Source organism: Oncorhynchus mykiss, chromosome 24, assembly GCF_057628025.1.
Source record: "Oncorhynchus mykiss isolate SJ-2025 chromosome 24, ASM5762802v1, whole genome shotgun sequence".
NCBI classification, from domain to species: domain Eukaryota; kingdom Metazoa; phylum Chordata; class Actinopteri; order Salmoniformes; family Salmonidae; genus Oncorhynchus; species Oncorhynchus mykiss.
The window spans coordinates 21544559-21560446 of NC_143045.1; the positions used below are offsets into that span (position 1 = coordinate 21544559).

At 41.0% G+C, this 15888-nt stretch overlaps 2 protein-coding genes across 3 annotated transcripts; one reads left to right on the forward strand and one right to left on the reverse strand.

Annotated features, from left to right (window-relative positions):
* Positions 1-1317: 1317 nt before the first annotated feature.
* On the reverse strand, positions 1318-7825 carry LOC110503985 (diacylglycerol O-acyltransferase 2). The gene is given in 7 exon segments (XM_090218072.1): positions 1318-2420; positions 2666-2788; positions 2791-2864; positions 2993-3161; positions 3344-3547; positions 4302-4430; positions 7804-7825. Coding segments are annotated over 7 exon segments (879 nt in total). The 3' UTR covers positions 1318-2262.
* On the forward strand, positions 5300-14036 carry LOC110503984 (microtubule-associated protein 6 homolog). Of its 2 annotated transcripts, XM_021582697.3 has the most exons (4): positions 5300-9162; positions 10319-10544; positions 11055-11103; positions 11917-14036. In XM_021582697.3, exons 1-3 carry the CDS (start codon positions 8417-8419, stop codon positions 11097-11099), a joined length of 1017 nt encoding a protein of 338 aa, XP_021438372.3. In that variant the 5' UTR covers positions 5300-8416; the 3' UTR covers positions 11100-11103; positions 11917-14036. The 2 variants fall into 2 exon arrangements, with proteins under 2 accessions (XP_021438372.3, XP_021438371.3); XM_021582696.3 differs by lacking the exon at positions 11055-11103.
* Positions 14037-15888: the final 1852 nt, after the last annotated feature.

The following is a 15888-nucleotide window of genomic DNA, read 5'->3' on the forward strand; positions in this document are numbered from 1 at the left end:
GATTTTCCCATGATGTCAAGCAAAGAGGCACTGAGTTTGAAGGTAGGCCTTGAAATACATCCACAGGTACACCTCCAATTGATGTCAATTAGTCTATCAGAAGCTTCTATAGCCATATCATCATTTTCTGGAATTGTCCAAGCTGTTTAAAGGCACAGTCAACTTAGTGTATGTAAACTTCTGACCCACTGGAATTGTTATACAGTGAATTATAAGTGAAATAATCTGTCTGTTGTCACGTTCTGACCTTAGTTCTTTTGTTATGTCTTTGTTTTAGTATGGTTAGGGCGTGAGTTGGGTGGGTAGTCTATGTTCTTTTTTCTATGTTGTGATTTGGTGTTTGGCCTGGTATGGTTCTCAATCAGAGGCAGGTGTCATTCGTTGTCTCTGATTGAGAATCATACTTAGGTAGCCTTTTCCGACCTGGGTTTTGTGGGTGATTATTTTCTGTTCTGTGTTTTGCTTCACCGTTCAGGACTGTTCGTTTAATTGTTATTGTTCAGTGTTCAGTATTCTTAATAAAACAATATGGACACTTACAACGCTGCGCATTGGTCCTCCTCTTCTTCCACCCACAACGAGCATTACATCTGTAAACAATTGTTGGAAAAATGACTTGTGTCATGCACAAAGTAGATGTCCTAACCGACTTGCCAAAACTATAGTTTGTTAACAATACATTTGTGGAGTGGTTGAGAAACTAGTTTTAATGACTCCAACCTAAGTGTATGTAAACTTCCGAATTCAACTGTAAGTACAAATGATAACCCATGTCATAATAGAAAAAATGGCAAGAGACATGAGGGCATAGGTAATGGTAAAAATTGGAAATGTATGTGCCACATTTTAAATAATCATGCCAATATACATAGCATGCTAATCATATATTCTACAGCTGGTTGTGTAGTCTTTCATTAATTGATTCACTTTCAAGATTAGGTGTCAACCCAACTTTATGATACTACTATAAAGTATTTAGTTTTTTCCACGTTTTGATTGTTTAGCTGTAAAATCCAGAAAATTAAACAACAACAATTACAGGGTGAATGGCTCAAAGGCATCATTTCTTTACAATGAACAAACAAAGATATCAAATGTTTTACAGGCATATGTAATGTTTGAGAAGCAACTGAAAGTCAATATGGTGACATACTGTATCTTGTTAAGCTGTGGTAACAAACACATTACTCCTTCCACAGATGCACATGTGGATGGATGAAGGGCTGGGGACCACTGCACTGACTGACAGGCAGAATAAGAGCTTTCGGTGAGGGCTTAGTGATTCAAACTATGATCAATAACATCAGAGGGCACCAATGAGAAGTCATGGCCTTCATACTTTATTATCGTTTTAAAGAAGGAATAAAACATGTAGTGTGACGACAGTTGAATGTTTTTCGTGTTCTGTGCCCTTCTAAAATAAAGGGGGGAATGTTATAGTGTGTATATGTTTTATTAAAACCTTTATTCTTATCACTGTTCTGTGAACAGATAGTCACAGATTATGATAATTTGGAAGCTACATCTTGAGTGTCTATTGACCTCACTTGTTCTTATGTGGAACAATTTGAGGACAAGTGAATTTAGATAAATAGTGTCTCTCTGAACAATATCTTTAAATATACACACTGAACCACTGAATAGTTATATTAAAGCATACAACCGACTAATAATACATGATATTGCATGGCTGCTTGATATAAAATATTTTACAAATGGCTTGAATAGCTGGGATACATTGGTTCGTTCACTGTAGTGAAGAGTCAAGACACCCCCGCGTGGCCATGCAAGTGACTTGTTAAGACCAATACAGAAATGATTTGACATCACTATGTTCTCGCTGCAAAATATATTTAGAAAGTGCCAAGAAAACAACCCAGTTCTGATTCAAAAAACAAATGTTATGGATTTAAAATACACATTATCTGTTTTATTTTCATCAGCAGAACCATAAATTGAAGAAATGTTCTGCCCCCTGGGGGTTATATTGAATTGAATTTGATGACAGCAATGATGCATCAAATGTGCTACAGCAGGCTATGGTTCCAGACAGAACACAACAATCTTACCCCAGGACACTTCACCTAGTGATTATGCTAGAAAAACCAGCAGCATCTATTGTGTTTCAGTCTGTCTTGACAGGTAGCCTTTGATCTGTGTGATGTTTCCTTTAGTCACAGCTTCAGTCATAATGTACACGGCTTATCTGGAGCAGCCAACGAGTATTGCTTGCGTCTGACCCGGCCAGGGTATGACCACTCCTCAGTGAATCACCAGAACATCCTCCTCCCTCAGCTCAAAAGTGGGTCTTGTGCTTGTCAAAGAGCTGTGTAAGGGAGCTACATGGTACATGGTGTGGTAATGATTCAATTCTTCTTGGCTGGGTGAACTGATCTTGGGCATCTCCATGGGTTTTCCAACTGAAAGGCAAAATAAATGTATCAGCGTTACTCACCCTAAAATAGATAAAAATGTACTTGAATTCTCCACATACATACCTTAATGGGGTAAAAAAAAATCAAATTAAAATGTTTGCTTGCACTTTGTTTTAGAGGAACAGAAATTACTAAGAAATTACATGGTCAACTGGTAATTACATAGTAATAACATATAAATAACTTTTCACACATCCTGCTACTATTTCTAGGGAACATGGTAAGCTTACCAACTGAGTTGATGGGTTTGGAGAAGGGGACCAGGCCCCAAGTGTCAGGGGAGAAGAGGCCCCGGCCCTGAAACACACAGGGGGCAAAGCCCAGGATCTTCTGTAGCCTCCTCTGGATCACCTGGATCCCTCATTCAGTATCAGATGCTTATACACATAATTCTCTCCAAATGAGTACACAGGCACCAGGTCAGCCCTGGTAAACAATAACACAATAAGACACAACACAACATAGTCAGTCTCACCTCCAGATGATTAGTTTGACAGTCTCTTCAAAGTGTATCTCCTTGAATCAATGTAGCTTTCTGGTGTGGATAGTTTGTGTATACCAAAGCCAGTTTCACAAAGCCCTTGCGGTTCTTTAGGGTCATACAATGAACTCCTAGAGTACAGTACCGAGATTCAGCTGCCCCTCCAACACTAATAATGATTGCATTCCCTGTTCCATTACATGACAGAATGAACTCCAGAGTGGTGCGATTCACAGGACAAACCCCTGAAGATTAATAATGAATCACTATTTTTAGGAGCAACATTTACAGAACTACTCAATCATAGCTATAAATTAAACCTTTACTGTCCTTGGAGGGAAATTCATCTACAATGTATGTCCATGTTACGAACAATCACTCATTGTTTTAGTATGGGTTGAGATTAACCAGAGACCAGTGTCCTCACCTGCAGACATCAGGTACTCTCTGGCTAATGGCATGTGGAAGTTCCCAGCCAGGGTAGCCACAAATGGTGTTATTCCAGGGAACTTGGCTAAAAAACCATTGGACTCAGTTGCAAAGTTACAAAGTGCTCCAATTCCATGTGGGTGGTAGCCAAGGATGTAGTTTCGATTGGGCAACAAGTTGTGAGTCTTGATAAGCTGAAATCACAAGATTGTTAAATATGAGACTCAACATTGAAATTATACTAAATAGCAAATATTGGCTTGAACAACAGTTAATTTGCCCTTGAAATGTGAAGAAGAACAACCAGTGCCCTACTCCAACTGTATTCTTTGAAGTAGCGATGTAAATGTAGCGATTAGCTTGCCTTGTTTGTGTGTTCCAATCATAGAAGAGCCAGATGGTACATGAGGCTGTGACACACCAGAGGTCAGTCCAGAGGAGGTACAGCATCACCACAGAGGATATAGGGCCTGGTCCAGCACAGACGCCAGGGAATGAAACACAGATTCATTTTGCATTGACAAAGAGTGTAGCCTAGTGGTTAGAGCGTTGGACTAGTACCGGAAGGTTGTAAGTTCAAACCCCGAGCTGACAAGGTACAAATCTGTTGTTCTGCCCCTGAACGGGCAGTTAACCTACTGTTCCTAGGCCGTCATTGAAAATAAGAATTTGTTCTTAACTGACTTGCCTGGTAAAATAAATTGTCCTTTAAAATACAAAGAAGCACACAAGTTTAGAGAATCATATATTACTATTTGTGCTGTGTCATAGCCAGTAGGAGGTTGTGCAACCCATTAAGACCATGGTGCTATGTTTATGCCCTCTAGTACGCAACAGTTTTTCAAGAAACCCAATAAAAGGCTGGCCATTTATATGCTAAACATAAATAGAAACCACAAATCCAGTGCTTCAGCCATTTGACAGTGAAGTGTTTAGAGCTCATCAGGGAATCTCACCCATGATAAGGAAGGAGACGATGGACTGCATGACAGAGAAGACCTGGACCTGCTTCTCCAGCCTGGGATACCAGGCCCAGTGCACAGAGAGCAGGGACTGCAGGGCCGAAAGGAGGACGGAGCCTGTGCCTGAAACACATCACATTAGGATTGATTAAGTTAAATGTCAACCCTTTGCTACTTAAAATGCAATGACCTTGAAAACTACACGAAATATGTAACCAATATTCAACAATATTCAAGAAATCAACCAAATGTAATTAATAATGAAGATACTGGAATGGATTTATTGCACCCCGTAAAACTGATCTTACCTCGCAGGACACTGGTGTATGCCACAAGTATTGTCTTAAAACCACAATATTGAACATAGAAAGCCAAAAATGTTAGCAGTTAACAGGCAATAAAACTAGTGATCTCTATTACAACCCATGACATCAGTGCTCTCACACTCAGTTGAGCAAGTTTATACTCCTCAAGGGAGGGGCGACAGTGTGAAGGGTGCTGGGATTGTCACAGAGAGCATTGTGTACTCTCTTTATTAGTGCAGGGGACATCTGAACATTGTCCTTGTATATTATCTATTCCATTATGTCAAAATGACCCAACTGGGCTATGTTGCCTCTCTTTAGTCATATTACATGCCATTTATAAGCTACATAAGCAAGCATCCTGGTCTCATGGACTAGGTGTAACATAGTACATGTAAATCCAGGACACTCAAATTAGTGTGGTATGTTAAGTTGTATGGTTACATAAAACAGATGGTTAGTTAAGCCAGAAACGAAAGTAGGGTGGTTGGTCAGGGTGAACATCTAGCAACCCAAAGGTTGCGAGTTTGAACTTCATCATGTAATTTGTCATTTATAATACGAAAGGGGTGATGCACATCCACATATTAATACATAGCTTAATATGAAACGTAATATCATACTAAATGATGAAGTGTTGTGGATTTACGTACAGAATAATACAAAATTCTCTGAGACCAGGTAGAAGCAAGGAATGAATTGGGTGTCAATGATGATTGTCAACTAATAAAGGAAATGTGTCCGATAGCAAAATAAAACAGAAAGGTAAATGGATTTTTCTTTGATTGAACAAATGTGTTTTCCCTAAGCAATCAGTCCATGGATCATGGCATCAAACTCGAAATGAACAGATACACAAGCTGGGAAAATCCAATGGTAGTCATAGGGTGAGAGATTCCATTCCAGCGCTTTGAGACAACGTGTCTCATAGACTGTCCTTGGTTCATAACAGCTACTGTAACAATTAACAGCCTTTCTTTGCTTTGCAATGATCCTGTAATCTTAACATTTTTGTTTAATAAAGGAAACCTTGACCCCACATTGAAACCAATGAACGAATCATGGTGAAAATAAACATGACAATGTATCTTGCATACTGTACATATTTATAAGGAGTCTTCTGTGAATCAAGTATAATACAACAAATATTGCCACCTCAATTATATTGGCAACGTTTCCTTACTTAATGTATAGATTTAAACAGATCACTATGAGCAAAGACAGGTCGGCTATCCATCAATGCCACTTTTAGTCTCATTGATGGAGACAAAATGCCTAAATGCATTATAAGCCTCATATTGGCTTATTCAATAACATTCCCACATGATATGAAACCTAAACAATTGTGCAATTTACCCGTTCACAAAGCCTATCTAATAGGTCCCTCCATTATAATTGATGATACTTTGCATCTCTCAGCCACGTGTAAATGTTTTGAATAATGCCCTGGTTGTTCCAACTGTTTGTAGCTTTTTCTATCCCTCTGTGTTTCTGTGTTTGTTCCCAACGGTGTCTCTGCCACTGATATTTGTGATCTTTACATACTCAATAAAGTAGGACTACTCACACTGAATCACACCCCAATAGCCTCAAGCACCATAGGTCTACTTATTCAGTATTGATGCTACACTATATATACAAAGGTATGTGGACACCCCTTCAAATGAGTGGATTCGGCTATTTCAACCACACCCAATGTTGACAGGTGTCTAAAATCGAGCAGCTATGCAATCTCCATAGACAAACATTCGCAGTAGAATTGCCTTACTGAAGAGCTCAGTGACTTTCAACGTGGCACCGTTATAGGATCCCACCTTTCCAACAAGTCAGTCAAATTTCTGCCCTGCTAGAGCTGCCCCGGTCAACTGTAAGTGCTGTTATTGTGAAGAGGAAACGTCGAGGAGCAACAACTACTGAGCAGCAAAGTGGAAGGCCGCACAAGTTCACAGAAGGGGACTGCGTAGTGCTTAAAAAAAGTCTGTCCTCGGTTGTAACACTCACTACTGAGTTCCAAACTGCCTCTGGAAGCAACATCAGCACAATAACTGTTCACCGGAGCTTCATGAAATCTGGAAATCTGACGGACGGATCTGGGAACCCTACCTGCCCCAATGCATAGTGCTAACTTTAAAGTTTGGTGGAGGAGGAATAATGGTAGGGGGCTGTTTTTCAAGGTTTGTGCTAGGCCCCGTAGTTCCAGTGAAGGGAAATCATAACGCTACAGCATACAATGACATTCTTGATGATTCTGTGCTTCCAACTTTGTGGCAGCAGTTTGTGGAAGGCCCTTTCCTTTTTCAGCATGACAATGCCCCCGTGCACAAAGCGATGTCCATACAGAAATGGTTCAGTGTGGAAGAAATTGACTGGCCTGTACAGAGTCCTGACCTCAACCACATCAAACACCTTTGGGATGAATTGGAACACCGACTGTGAGCCAGGCCTAATCGCCCAACATCAGTGCTCGACCTCACTAATGCTCTTGTGGCTGAATGGCAGCAAGAACCCGCAGCAATATTCCAACATCTAGTGGAAAGCCTTCTCAGAAGAGTGGAGGCTGTTATAGCAGCAAAGGGGGGACCAACTCCATATTAATGCCCATGATTTTGGAATGAAATGTTCGATGAGCCGATGTCCACATACTTTTTGTCATGTACTGTATTGAACTAAAGCCTACTCATAGAGCTTTAGGCTATAGACAAAATAAAGTAAATACCAACATAAAGTGTCTTAATTGGGCATTGGTGGCATAGAGTGTCTGGAACACTATTGGATGGATACGACACTATTCTTCCAAGAGAAATTCCACAATTTGGTGTTTTGTTGATGGAGGTGGAAAACGCTGCCTCAGGCACTGCTCCAGAATCTCACATACTGTAAGTGTTCAACTGAGTTATGATCTGGTGACTGAGATGGCCATGACATATAGTTTACATAATGTTCATGCTCATCAAACCATTCAGTGACCACTCATGCTCTGTGGATGGGGGCATTGTCATCTGGGGGCATAGCCATGGCAGCCAAAATAATGGCCGAAATAATGTTCTGCCAAACATTTTTATACATGACCCTTAGCATGATGGGATGTTAATTGCTTAAATAGGACAGGAACCACACCTGTGTGAAGGCACCTGCTTTTAATATACTTTGTATCCCTCATACTCAAGTGTTTCCATTACTTTGGCAGTTACCTGTACATCTCCCATCATACATTCTAATCTACAGTGTGTGAGGGCAGAGCTAAACTATACTGTACACTAGACCGAGGTCGGCCGTGTATGTACATCATCCACGGGAAAAGAAGGGTTAACCAGGCAGTGTCTCCTCCCTCTTTAAGGCCTAGACGTGACCGACCCAGGTGACAGTTCACAATGCAGACCCAGGGCATCTTCTGAGGTTTTACAAAACGTAGCGGGGTGGGGTCGCTCTGATGCGCAACCAGAAAGCCGATCCAGACCGCGAATGCAATGTGCTCCACACAGCAAATCCAGTCTATTTCAATTAAAATTATTTTAGCTGTGCAGAACTAGTAGCCTACAAAGGTCTTTGCCTATTTGTATTATAAGACTCTTACATTTCTTACCATCTAGCAAGCATCGTAGGATTTCTGAAAAAAATGAGACATAGACATAGGACATAGGACAAGTACATTTTCCTGACTGGACAGCATTTGAGTGGGTGCAGGGAGCATCATTTCCCCGTCTCCAGTCCGTGAGTAGGACGTTCTTTCAGGACTCTCATCAGTAGCCTAACACTTTGATTCAGATTTGAAGTACATAGGTTATTCTATCTCCATCGTTGATTATGGCATGGCCGTGCATCACACGGGCTTGCTGCATTAACCGCTTCTGGAGTGAATTAGACAAAGCGGACATCGCCGTGCCTCTGGTTTTCACGAAATATTCGGATGTGGCCGAGGTGCAACACCTCCATCCTCAGCCTCCATCTAGACAGAAGAGGACCGGACCTATCACCATAGAAACCCAACCTTCTCACAGTGAACCGGCGGCGGTGGCGGCCAAGGCACCGCCCGCGACTGGTGCCGCATCAGGAAAACATGGCTGTAGTGCGTCTGTGATGCGCCAGGATTTCAGGGAATGGAAAGATATACGCCCGGAGCCCAGCTACAAACCCAAGAATGAATATCACCCCTCGGCGACTCCTTTCAACAACGTAACCCAGTATCAGAAGGATTATAAACCATGGCCTGTCCCGAAAAAGGGAGACCACCCCTGGATCCCCAAACCCAGCCCCACTGCCTCCTCCGGTGCCCAAGAAGGAGGCGTTGGGACCAAATTGGAGCATGCAGCCACAGAGCCCGAGAGCGGTGTGGAGAAGAGTGAAATTGAAGAAAAGGTGCAAGAGAAAGAATCCATAGAGAGGAAAAAGAAACCATTGAAGGAGAAGAGTGTAGAGAAGAAAGTGAGTGCCAAAACGGAGGGACAGCCACCAGCAGGTGGCACTGTGGAGGGGAAAGGAAGGGCAGCAGCAGACGCGCTGAACAGACAGATAAAACAGGTCGTCTCAACTGGCACTGGCAGCTCTTATAGGTGACGATCTGATTACTGTGGGACTATGTATTTTCATTTAATGTTTATTATTGAATTACTTTATGTACACATTTTCTGCCTCTGAAATATATTTTTTCACAGTTTAAATACAGTATATCAACCATAAATTAAACATGGAATGTAGGCCACAATTAACTTTATTGTGGAGCCCAAAATGATGTAACAAGGCATGACACAATATTTTGTGTTGCTTAGCCAATACTCAATGTACAATTAATTACACAACATCTTAATATAGCATTACAGTAACTACCTAAATACATGCATCAATTGTTAATCAATTGTATTTAAATATTGTGCACAGGTTGGTAAGATAAGAACATATTGTGCACAACATTTAAATACAATTGATTAACAATTGATGCATGCATTTTTGGTAGTTACTGTACTAGCAGTAGCAAAGCCAAGATGCATGTAGCCTTCAGTCTATTGACAATAAAGTGCACATAATCCCTACTGGGCTTTATAATCTACTCAAGAAAGCCCACGCTGCCTATCCATCATGAATTGTACGTGTCAGTTTCTTTCTAGATTAATCTTACATGTTTTTTTTTGTTTGATATTTGATATAACATATGTTCTCTCATTTCAGTGTCCTGTGATCATGATGATCGGACTAATATTGTCATAGGTAGCTGCTGCAGCATTGATTGTCTCCTGTTTCATCCTCCTCTATTACCAGATCAATACAGAAGCACATCATGTCAGGGCCAAGGCAGTAAAGGAGCTCTGGATATAATCATGTCTACTGTTCTCAACCTATCCCTAAGGCCTCTCTGGGGGGGCTCTCCCTTTGTTTCCCTCATTTTTGACTGCAAGGTCAATGAGTTTTTGTGTAAAATATGGAGAGAGTTTTGCAGCTGTCGTCTGTGTGTAAAAGTAAGCAGAAGCTCTGTGTTGTAGTTACTGTAATGGGGAGTAAAGAGACTAACGAGTCATGCTACACTCCCGGTGTACACTTTGGCTGTAGACCACACTTTGGCTGGTCAATTTCCTCCCACCGATTTTGGGCAACAGCAATGTTTGTTTGGGATTCATAATAAGAGTGATTTGTTTTATGATTAATTAATTCAGTGGCATCTAGACAAAACAACAGTGGAACTAATGCTGAGTTTGCTGATTCATTGATTTTCAGGAATGAGTTCAAGGCATACAAAGATGTGAAGCCAGTGAAGTTAACCAAGCCCCAGTCTCAGTACAAACCTCCTCTGGATGAGAAGGACAAGACCAGCCTGGAGACCAGTTACAGCGCCACCTACAAGGGGGAGCAGACCAAGGTGCAGCCCACTGACAACAAGCTGCTGGAGCGCAGGAGGATACGCAGCCTGTACAACGAGCCGGGCGGCAAGGAGACCACCAAGGTGAGCCCACGTCAACATGCATATGACACTGAACACGGACTATTTTATGTTAAAATGTGTATCTAATTGCACAAAATACATGTTCAATTTAGAGTTTTCCAACCTGTTGCTGTGACGGGCCAATTCATGTTTATGTATTTATGTCTAATTGAAAATTAAGATAATGCAAATTACACTTCCAACTGCATTAGTTATTCTGGACATGGTTGTTTTCATGTATATGTTCTCCTTCAAGCAATATACTATTTTGATTTAGATGCTACAATAATAATGATTGAGATCATCACTGTTGCGTGTTCCATGGTCCTAATTACTTTGCAAAGTTGTACAGCATAAAATCCCAGAGGAACTGTCTAAACTACAAAATGAAGATAAGCATTAGCACATCACAAAACTAATGTAATCAATCAAGGTTAATTAAATCTCCACGTGCATGTTTGTGCGTGGTAGGAAAGTATCATGTGTCTGCATGCTATGTTTATATGGCCCCTCCCTCTCTCACTCTTGTAGGACTGTTCTGAGACTGAGAGCAGCTCTATTCTAGATCTGCTGTAGTCAGGTGTGTTGTCAATTTCTTCTGGAAGGCATGGAGGTTAACCTCAGATTAACTCACGCCTTGATGAATGCACCTTAACCAACAGGACTAGGGTCACATTAGCCACCAAACTGACAGATAATTCCACCCTTCTGTAAAGCTATCAGCCACATCTTCAGAGTTTGGAATGCCTCTCTCAAGACCACCAAGAGAGCTTGGATTCATTAAATGAATGTATTGTTTTGCATGACATTTCAACTCTCAGTTCTTTGGTTTGATTGGTGTCTGAAGAGGCACTTTATACAAAAGGCAAACATCACAATTTTCTTAAAAAAAAGAAGAAATGAGTTGAATGACCAAAAATATAGTCTCGTCCCAGGGAAATAGAATACGATTGTGCATATTAAGTTAGTTGTTCTCATACTAACCCCAATTGTATACTGTAAATTTGTATTTTAGACACAGCCTTTGTGTTGTGAAATTCCTTTTTCTAAGCAGAGATTTTGTTACAATAGACACAAGTGGTTTTCTTTCATTGTAAGTGCACTAACCACGCATTGCAAATATTACCAACAAGATGATGACATTTGCTATTTTATTTTTATTTGATGTTAGTAACAGGAAGGTATGTATTGCATGCTCATAATAAACATTTACTGTAACATCTCCAGGCAATGAATTACCTTCGAGATTCATGAGCTCTTTGTATTACTGTATCATACAGTATCTTTGCAAAGATGATACTGTAACCTGGACTGATGACATTTTGGCTGCATAGTTTACTTCCAGTTTTAGGAGGATGTCAAGTACAAACTGCCCTCGTCTCTGCCCCTATAGGTGGACAAGACAAAAACCAAACCAAAAAAGACACCAACAACAACGAGCAAAATGGTGAAAAAGGTGAAAGAGAAGACCATCGCTGGTGCACTGTCAACCAAGAAGAAAACCTCCACGAGCACCAAACCAGACGAGTCCAAGCCAGGAGGAGTTATCTCAAAGAAGAGCAAAGAGATAAGCAATAGACTGGCTGAGGCAAAAAAGTAAAAACAAAACCTCTCTGCACTACTTCATTTGGGGAATTAAAGGCTGCCTAAAGAATTAGAGAACTCTCATCCATTTGGTCTATCTCTTTCTCTTTGTCTTTTCCTTCATGTTCCTCATCTCTGTGTATACTCACTAGATGTGGAGCTTTTAAGTTGACAGTATGACATCTTCACCATGCCCTCCTTTAACTATAATGCTTTGTGTGTGTGTGTGTGCGTGTGTGTGTGTGTGTGTGTGTGTGTGTGTGTGTGTGTGTGTGTGTGCGTGTGTGTGTGTGTGTGTGTGTGTGTGTGTGTGTGTGTGTGTGTGTGTGTGTGTGTGTGTGTGTGTGTGTGTGTGTGTGTGTGCGCGTGTGTGTGTGTGTGTGTGCGTGTGTGCGCGTGTGTTTGTGTGCGCGTGTGTGCGCGTGTGTGTGTGTTTGCATGCGCGTGTGTGCGCGTGTGTGTGTGTTTGCGTGCGCGTGTGTGTGTGCTCTTCCTCACTCTGTTTAAACTTCAGCACCTTTTTTGCACATGATTTTGTTGCATTTGTCAAACCTTTGTAGAAAGAATGATTAACCATTCTAAAACAGAGAGACATTGATACACAGTGTGTGGCTCTTAAACGGCTGTTGAAGGCAGTGAGAGGTTTAGCGTTTTTTTCTGACTACCTATCATCATAGTGATGATGGATTCTCTATGGTTCTTCTTTTCCATCTCTTAGACGGCATTGACTATGTGGTCTCTGCAGATATAAAATCTTAACTACTGTAGCGTTTCCTGGTTACAGTGACTGCGCTCTTTCGACCAAGATTTAATATAATTTAATATTTCATCATATTTGGGAGGATATCTGGTTTCATAAATTTGGTTGCTAAGAAACCAATTGAACTGTAATTGCTACAGCTTGCATGCAAGGCCCTATTTGTGGTCACAATCTAGCTTGTAATTGAAATCATTAATGAGAAATCAAATGGAGGCAAACCATTTCCAGAATAACTGCATGTGTAGTCATAGTCTGATCTCATACCATAAGTGTCTACACAAACAAACAAGAAAACTGTCACTGACTTACAGTACAAAAGATAGCACTTAGTACTCTAGTGCCTATTGAAACTGTTATGTCAACCCACCAGCTTTGTAGTTCTGCCTTCACACACATGGTTCTACTGCCTTCTTCAATGTGAGAACCACTCTGTCCACTTTCCAGTTATTTGATACAGTATGAAAACTGATGTATTTCTGATAATATACCCCTATTTAATGATTTGTCGTTATTGTAGCCATTATAAAGCTGTGATGCTATTGGTGTGCAAAACCATGTATAATGTAAAAAATGAGCATATGTATGATATAGGACATAGGAAAACCTACTGTATTTACTCAATCACCTCCACTTTCTTCAATGGGCTCAGTAGTTAGGTGTAGAAAGATAAGGAGGGGGCCAGGATAAGAAGATCAAAACCACTTTTTGGAACATGCAGCTGTCTGTCTGGAACCATTGATATCACATCTATTCACAGTGAGTGCTACTCTGAAATCATCTCACCCTGTCTTTCTTATGTCTGTGCACCTGCAGTCCGCCAGTGTGTTACAGTATGTGGCAGTCCTCTCATATGCTGCTGTGTGTCTGCTACTGTCTATTGTACCCCCAGACCACCCTGCTCTCTAGTGCCTGTCAGGGTTCAGTGTGTTAGACCTCCGCAACTCGCCGGCTCCTTGCGCCTGCCCCCCCCAGTACAGTAACTAACGTGCTGAGCACACCACACCTCGGTGCTATTACTCTCTCATCTATATGCTGTCAGTTTGATGCGAATGTACTCAAACCGTGTGAAATGAAGACAATATGATGTCATTTACTGCAGACGTGTTGTGATTGTGTGCTTGTATTCTCAGCTTGCTCTGAATGAACTAATTAAAAATGTTGAAGCAGAATCTGAATGTTGTGACTTATTATCATGATAGAGTATTAGTTAATGCACTTGAAGTCTTGAACTGGCCCATAGACACTCTCTCAGACTCCTTCAGAAGAGGTAGTGATTTTTATTACGCTACATAGACAAAGAGAGATTGAAAAACCTATTGGAAAATGAGGACACCAAAACTGCCTCTTTTTATTTTAGTGGACATTAAAGATTCAGAGAAATTATATAAGGTCCAGTGAAGATGGTTTGGTTGCTTTGGGTGGTACAACAAAGTGTTTGTTATGGCAGTGGAATTCACGTTCTGTCAAATTACAATTATTTAATCATATAAGCATAAAGTACAAGGAAACACTTCCCACTATAAGAAACAAGGAACACTTCCCACTATTGCTAAATGAGGAACAGAAAACCATCATCAGGAATTAGTTCTGAGATATAAATGGCCCCATCAACAAGAAGTCAACAAATGATTTTGCTTCCCACAAACTAAAGGTGACCTCAGACAACTGCAGCTATAAAATGGAAACAGTAATTGATTGCTTTCCTAGCCAATCCAATGATGGACTGAACACATGCAGTGTCTGTTGTTTGTCTGTGATTCAGTCATCCTAATGTAAAACCTCCTGAATAATTAAGTTGTTATGGGCCACTATTTGGAGAGCGAGCTGTATTGAATATTTAATGGAGGAGCAAAGATGGCAGTGGAACTGCCTAATGCAGAATCCCCTGTTTGGCCAGAAGTATCTTCACGCACATAGCTTGCCATACTGTAGACCTTTTACAAGAATAAAGGTGATGTTTAATTATTTTAATCTACATTCACCAGGTCCACGCTAGCTGACTTTGTATCTCCAATTGGGTAAAAAGTAAAACATCGTCTTCAAACGGATATGATCAGACATTTCTTCTTCCTTTACCTTCTGTAAAGAACAAGGTGATTCAGACAACACATGTAGACACTCCCACATTCTGCAGCTATTTAACTGAGAGACTGGACTCAGTGGAGACATGAGACCTATTAATGAATAATGAGCGAATCAGGAAAGGACTCTGATCTGGAGTGACAGACTTCTCCTGTCTGGGAGTTAATACCCAGGGAACGTCAGTCTGTCTGCCCCAGAGAAGTCTAGCCTACCAGGACTGCCCCTGTTGCCATGTGACCAGTCAAGACCCCACCAGTATAATAATTTTTGTTTATTTAACCAGGTTGACCAGTTGAGAACAAGTTCTCATTTACAACTGCGACCTGGCCAATATAAAGCAAAGCAGTGTGGCAAAAACAACAACACAGAGTTACACGTGGGATAAATAAACGTACAGTCAATAACACAATAGAAGCATCTGTATACAGTGTGTGCAAATGAAGTAAGGAGGTAAGGCAATAAATAGGCCAATAGTGGTGAAGTAATTACAATTTAGCAATTTACACTGGAGTGATATAAGTGCAGATGAGGATGTGCAAGTGGAAATACTGGTGTGCAAAAGAGCAGAAAAACAAAACAAATATGGGGATGAGGTAGGTAGTTGGTTGGATGGGCTATTTACAGATGGGCTGTGTACAGCTGCAGCGATCTGTAAGCTGCTCTGACAGCTGATGCGTAAAGTTAGTGAGGGAGTTATAAGTCTCCAATTTCAGTGATTTTTAACATTCGTTCCAGTCAATGGTAGCAGAGAACTGGAAGGAAAGGCGGCCAAAGAGGTATTGGCTTTGGGAAGGACCAGTGAAATATACCTGCTGGAGTGTGTGCTACGGGTGGGTGTTGTTATGGTAACCTGTGAGCTGAGATAAGGCCTAGTGGTTAGAGCGTTGGACCAGTGACCGGAAGGTTGCAAGATCAAATCCATGAGCTGACAAGGTAAAA

Excerpts from the sequence above, each read along its gene's own strand:
- LOC110503984 (XM_021582696.3), top strand. The coding sequence starts at position 8,417 with ATGGCATGGCCGTGCATCACACGGGCTTGCTGCATTAACCGCTTCTGG. Across the intron at positions 9,163-10,318 it reads GGCACTGGCAGCTCTTATAG|GAATGAGTTCAAGGCATACA; the intron begins GTGACGATCTGA and ends ATTGATTTTCAG. Across the intron at positions 10,545-11,916 it reads GCGGCAAGGAGACCACCAAG|GTGGACAAGACAAAAACCAA; the intron begins GTGAGCCCACGT and ends CTGCCCCTATAG.